The following is a 6,179-nucleotide window of genomic DNA, read 5'->3' on the forward strand; positions in this document are numbered from 1 at the left end:
TTTATGTGGAGCAGAAAACCATCAGCTCTTTGTTCTTGAAAAGTCAATTCAATTTATTAAAGAGATCAAAAATCTGTTTAGAAATGTGGACGTAGGCTTTATAAAAAGTTCTGAACACTGTTCCTTTGTCTGTGGATAAAGACGCACACAATGAATTCCACCTCCAGAGAGACAAATGTCTTTTTGGGGGAATTTGATTGTGTTTTGAAGATTTTCACATTAGTGAGAATTATAGCTGACGTCTGTGCGGTTTAATACCAGGGGGAAGATAAAGCGCATTGCCTTCCAGTTCACTCCGTACAGCTGGGTGAAGTTCGAGTGGAGACCAGCGTCGAACCTGCGCCGGTGGCTGGCGGTGCTCGGCATCATCTTCATGGTCAGTGTTTGTGACCGTACTATTTGAAAATGTCACATACAATTTATCCAAGATGTTACCAAATATCACCTTGTAGATACTAAACTAATTAATTACTAGTAAAAAAAAAAAGTTTCCTTTTCCTAAAGGACATCTTTTTTATACTGTTTTTAACACATTTTTGGCATTGATAAAGAAAACTCAGTGTTTGTTGACATATTGAACAAAATCATGTGTCAGAACTGCAAAGTCTGGTATTTAATATCCCAGGGATGCTGCTAGTCTCAGTTATGACACCGAAGATAAATACTTTTACCTTTTTTTGTGAGTTGCATTTATCTCATTTATACATCTGAATGGGTTAAGGGCCTTGCTTAAGGGGCCAATGTAGCTTAGTGATCCTCAAACTCACCATATATATATATATATATATATCTATCTATATATATATATATCTATCTATATATATATCTATATATATATCTATATATATATCTATATATATATATATATATATATCTATATATATATATATATATATACACACACACTCATATACACACACACACACACACACACAGGGGCAAAAAAAGTATTTAGTCAGCCACCAATTGTGCAAGTTCTCCCATTTAAAAAGATGACCGAGGCCTGTAATTTTCATCATAGGTACACTTCAACTATGAGAGACAGAATGGGGGAAAGAATCCAGGGAATCACATTGTAGGATTCACTTCCTACTATATATATATTTTTTTTCCCCCCAAAATGTTGAGACAGAAGAAGGTGTAGAAGCTGTAGATTTTATGATGTTGATGGTATACTACTTTACCCTTTCTAGTTCCTGCTGGCGGAGCTGAACACCTTCTATTTGAAGTTTGTGTTGTGGATGCCTCCTGAGCATTACCTGGTGCTGCTGAGACTCGTGTTCTTTGTTAACGTGGGCGGAGTGGCCATGAGGGAAATCTACGACTTCATGGACGACCCGTCAGTTACAATCTTTGGACACTTTTTTTTCTTTAAAAATTTATTTTTTCTTATTATTACATTTATAGATCTCTTTTCTGTACAGTGATGTTATCAGTATTTGGGAAATGGGGCAGAGTTGCCTGGATTGTTACAGTGGGAATTACCATGTTTAGACAGCATACTGTTTAGACCTTAAACATCCATCCTGTCAGATCGTTATTTGCCTGTCAGTTCAGAAACTCCAAGTGTCATCAAGACTCACTTAACTGGGCTTACTTAATACTTACCATGTAGAAACCATAGACTTCACCATTACCTTTAATGCACCATAAGTAACAATAACAAAGCAATGGCCAGTTGGAATAATGGATGCTCTAAATGATGTTTACTTTTTGATCTTGCAGGAAATTCCATAAGAAGCTGGGTCAGCAGGCGTGGATTGTGGCAGCAATCACAGTAACAGAGTTTCTCATCGTAGTGAAGTACGACCCCCACACTATCATGCTACCAATCCCTTTCTTCATCGCGCAGTGCTGGATTCTTGGCATTGTCCTCATCCTCACGTGGACGCTATGGCGCTTCTTTATCCGGTGAGCGAGTGAGGGTTTCTCATGAGGATATACACACACACACACACACACACACACACACACACGAGTGAGGGGGTGGGGGCTGCTTGGGTTTCCCTCTCCTTCCATGTCACTGAAGCCTGGTGAAGCTTCACCGGTTAATGTGTTTATTCAAGCGATGATTTCTTTTGTGTTCACAGTGACATCACACTCCGTTATAAAGAGACACGACGGCGTAAGCAGGAGGGCTCGGCCGAGCGGGAGAAGCCCCCAGGCAATGGCAGCAAGACCCCTATAACATCCGGGCGAAGCAAACTGAACGGAAACACGGATCCGTTACGACATCGCAAGCCTTGAGGGAGACACGGTGGAATGCTCGCTGCACAGCTGTTGCACCCGTGTTAAGCGTGGTGTAAGATTTACACTGTGTATGTATGTCTGCCTGTCTTCCCCTGACTGATGAACCATTCCAGCACACACTATAGCACACACTGTTCAAACACACTATACCCTAACCCTAACCCTAGAGCAACAGTGACATCATCTCTCATGATCAGGAGGCTCATTATGGTTTTTTATTTTTTTTGACTTTTTTTTTTTTAGTTTTTGCGTGTTTTTTTTTTGTTAAGCTGTAAGATACTGAGCATGACATACATTTGAGAGGTGCGTGTGTGTGCGTGCGTGTGTTTGCGAGAAGTGCAAGGACATGTATGGAAAAGATGCTCCGTTCTTCCAGATGCCTTATATGCTCTAACAGAATAGTTTGTACCTTTCCTAGCCTCTGGAATGGTAACCTCAAGGGTATAACCTGTGTACTCTTTAATGTAAACCATTAACCGGGAAAGGTGTGTGTTTAAAGTTACCTTTAAATTATTATCTTTGCTCCTTATTTTTGTGCTTTAAATTTTAAAGGTAAAAAGCTACCTACTACAAAAACAAAGATATGTACTCTAGTTACAGGGGAAGGTACAGTTTACCTTTGTGTGGTTGTTTATTATTATTATTATTACTACTTCTTTTTATTTTATTTTTATTTTTTTTGTGTCGATTTTTACTGCATGGACCATTGACACGTGCTTGTAAACGTGCGCTCCAGTTCTGGAGGGGTGGCTTGTTCCTTGTGAATTGAGTTCTTTTTGCTGCTATGCAATAAGACACATGTTGGCTCTCGTTGGTTTATTGTTTGTTAGGTATTGGCTTTAACTTTAAAGATCCTGGAGTAATGCTGTTACACAGTGCTACACTTGCTGGAACACACACACACACACACACACACACACAGCTTTGTTTTTCCTCTTTTAAACAGGGACAGAACGTACTCTCAGGAGACCTGTTATTCATTATTACTCTTATTACATTATGTTTCTCAGGTAATTTCCCTTCGGATTAACAGCCAGAGTGATGAGGATGAGCATGAATTTTGCTGAAACAATCGTTCTGTCAGACTTATTGGACTAATTATTTTTTTTTTTATTATTATTATTTATTTATTTTTTAAATATAACAATACCTGGTCAACCAATCTGCTTCATGATCCTTGCTGCTTTAGCCACAGAACAAATTTCGCTAGTCTGCTCTGCGGAAATCTCAACGTTCCGTCTCGTCCGCCTACTTTAAGCCAGTGAGGTTCATCGCACGTTTAGTCAAACGTCGTCTTGCGGCCGTGTTCAGTGTGATGATTTTTAATTGTATAAGTGGATATTACATCGATGTAGTGAAAGGTGTGTTTGTTAGTTTATATCTGTACTAATATTCAGCACTATAGAACGGATGGAACTGTCCCATGTAACGTAGAACATGCTGCTACTATTATATTATTATTATTATTATTATTATTATTAATGTATACTTTACATTTTTCTTTACATGTAATAGGATAGGTTTAATTTTCTTCCTTTGTGTAATTTAGGTTTAAAATGATTTCCTATTTCTAGAAATCTTTTTGTAGGCATATTTCCTTATTTTTATTTAAAAACATTTTATTATTAAACCCCATTTTCCTTCTTGTTTGCTTTACTTACATTCTGGAATCATCAGCGTGCCTCACTGCGTCAGAACGAGGTGGAACTCAGACTGGGAAGCACGTCACCATCCATTTAAGAGCCTTCGCTAGCACGTCAGTTTTACTCTACACAGACGTTTGTTCCCTTATATAAGACGCGTCTGTTGGATAACACACTGGACAATTGAGACAAATTTATCATGGGTCGAAATCATAATTCTACAATACGTGACATACCACGATATATAGATTTATTAACAATTTCCTAGCAGAACAGTAAAGTTGTTTTTTTCTAGGACGATACCATTTAATTTTATTTTAAAAAATGAAAACATTGAAAGATGTACATAAATATGTTTAGAATATTAAACTTTGCGGCAGTTTCTCATAATCGTTGTTTGATATCATTTCGTCCAGCCATACGTTACTCTTTCAGTGATCTTTCACATGCACGGTTCACTTAGAATGACCCTCTCTGCAGCATGAGGGATCAAGTAGACTTGATCTGATCTGATGTGATTTCTTTTACAACAGTTTAGAAATATTTATTAGTCTCAGCAATAAAAAGCTAACTCGTACTGTTTAACCCGGCAAGCCTGAATAGATCGTTACAAAGCTCTTGCTAATTTAGTACAAGTTGTGTCCCAAAATTGTGAAACGTAGCCGTCACGTGATCGTGTGTTGAAAACGTCTCGTTCACTGTAAATTTATTGTGCAAATCACCAAGGGAATGACTTCATGTGTCATTCCCAATGTTTGTTTATCATCCAGGGCAATGAGGCTATTCCTCTTTAATCATAACATTTACTGATACAGGACACGTCTCTAGCTTTAGATGCAGATTTAGTGGTGCGGAACGGTAGATGTTTTATTTATTTTTTAAAAGAAACAGGTCTGCCTACAATGAATAAAACAATAATAAAAAGGACCACTTTTTATTTTTTTTTTCTCCAAAGCCTTGAATTGTCGCTCTGTCCCAACTCGATGAAACATGATTTCTGCATGATGGATGGTATTATTATAGACCAATAGTTTGTGTATGTGTGTGTTTCTGGCTGTGGTGTTTCTTCAGGGCAATAAGCCTCTCGACTCTTCTACAATGAGGTGTGAGAGAATGTTACGAACATTATACTGACTGTTTTATAAAAATGTAAATAAAAATCTGTTTGTCTTTTGATGCAGTGTCTGCTTTTTGTCTGTATTTTAGGCCGAATCAAGAAAACGTGTGTTTGTAAAATGGGTACATAAAATTTAAAAATGTCTCTTGCACCAAAATGTCTCTTGTTCGTATTTTTTTAATGTCAAAAATACCCTTCAAACTAGAATCTAGTTTTCCTTTTCCTTCTTCAGTATTTTAGACCTTTGACCTTGCTGTGACATTGACCCTGTTTGGATCAATTGTAAAAACCTGTTTATTTTTTGCTTTTTATGATAATTTCATATCATTCTTAATTCACTTTCAAAATGCACATACACATTTATGACAAAATAATAAAAAAAATTGTCAATATGGAGTTTAAAAGTAAGGTTTTAGCTGTACAAGGAAAAATAGAGACAAAATATAGCATACGAAGATGATACAATGACAAAATGAATTTAACGAGTCATCAGATGTATTAATAGGAATATACTGTAGTATATATGTTTATAAATATATAAAGCGCACATGTTCACTTTTGCTGCATCTTATATACTGGATCGATATTTACAATAATCACTTTTATAGGTGATGGGTTATCGGTATTGTAAAAAAAAAACAGTTAATCAGACACAGGGTAGTACCCGGTGAACCTGGAGTCTATCCCAGGGGTCCCACAGGGTGCCACAATCTCACACACCCACACACACACACACACACACATTCACCTTTTCCATGTGCTGTAGTCAGTGCAATGTTATTTGTTGTGCTTTTGTTTTTCATTCCAATAACACAATTAAACCTACAGACGCACACACACACCACTAATCACATTCCTCAACCACAATAAGACAATAATAAAAAATAGGTGTTTGTATTTGTTTTTATATGTTTTGTTTAATAGAGTAGAGTGGAGCAGATTAGATTAGATTAGATTAGATTAGAGTGGACGAGATTAGATTACAGTAGTGTAAAGTAGAGTACAGTGAAGTAGAGTTGAATGGATTAGATTGGAGTAGCCGTAGAGAAGATAAAAGTAGAGTAGATTAGATTATAGTACAGTAGAATAGTATAGGGTAAATTTAGAGATGCCCATCAGGTTACAACGCACGTGTTTGGCCTGAGGGAGGAAACCAGTGAATCGGGGAA

At 37.1% G+C, this 6,179-nt stretch overlaps 1 protein-coding gene across 2 annotated transcripts in view; it reads left to right on the forward strand.

Annotated features, from left to right (window-relative positions):
* ptdss2 (phosphatidylserine synthase 2) overlaps positions 1–5,069 on the forward strand; it is a 23,638-nt gene extending 18,569 nt beyond the window's left edge. For both annotated transcript variants that reach the window (XM_060886858.1, XM_060886859.1), the window contains 4 exons: positions 262–376; positions 1,194–1,339; positions 1,726–1,911; positions 2,091–5,069. In XM_060886858.1, the coding sequence (XP_060742841.1) occupies positions 262–376; positions 1,194–1,339; positions 1,726–1,911; positions 2,091–2,247 (604 nt within the window). In that variant the 3' untranslated portion in view covers positions 2,248–5,069. The remainder of the gene's footprint in view (positions 1–261; positions 377–1,193; positions 1,340–1,725; positions 1,912–2,090) is intronic.
* The last annotated feature ends 1,110 nt before the right edge of the window (positions 5,070–6,179 follow it).

This window comes from Tachysurus vachellii, chromosome 14 (genome assembly GCF_030014155.1).
Source record: "Tachysurus vachellii isolate PV-2020 chromosome 14, HZAU_Pvac_v1, whole genome shotgun sequence".
NCBI lineage: Eukaryota > Metazoa > Chordata > Actinopteri > Siluriformes > Bagridae > Tachysurus > Tachysurus vachellii.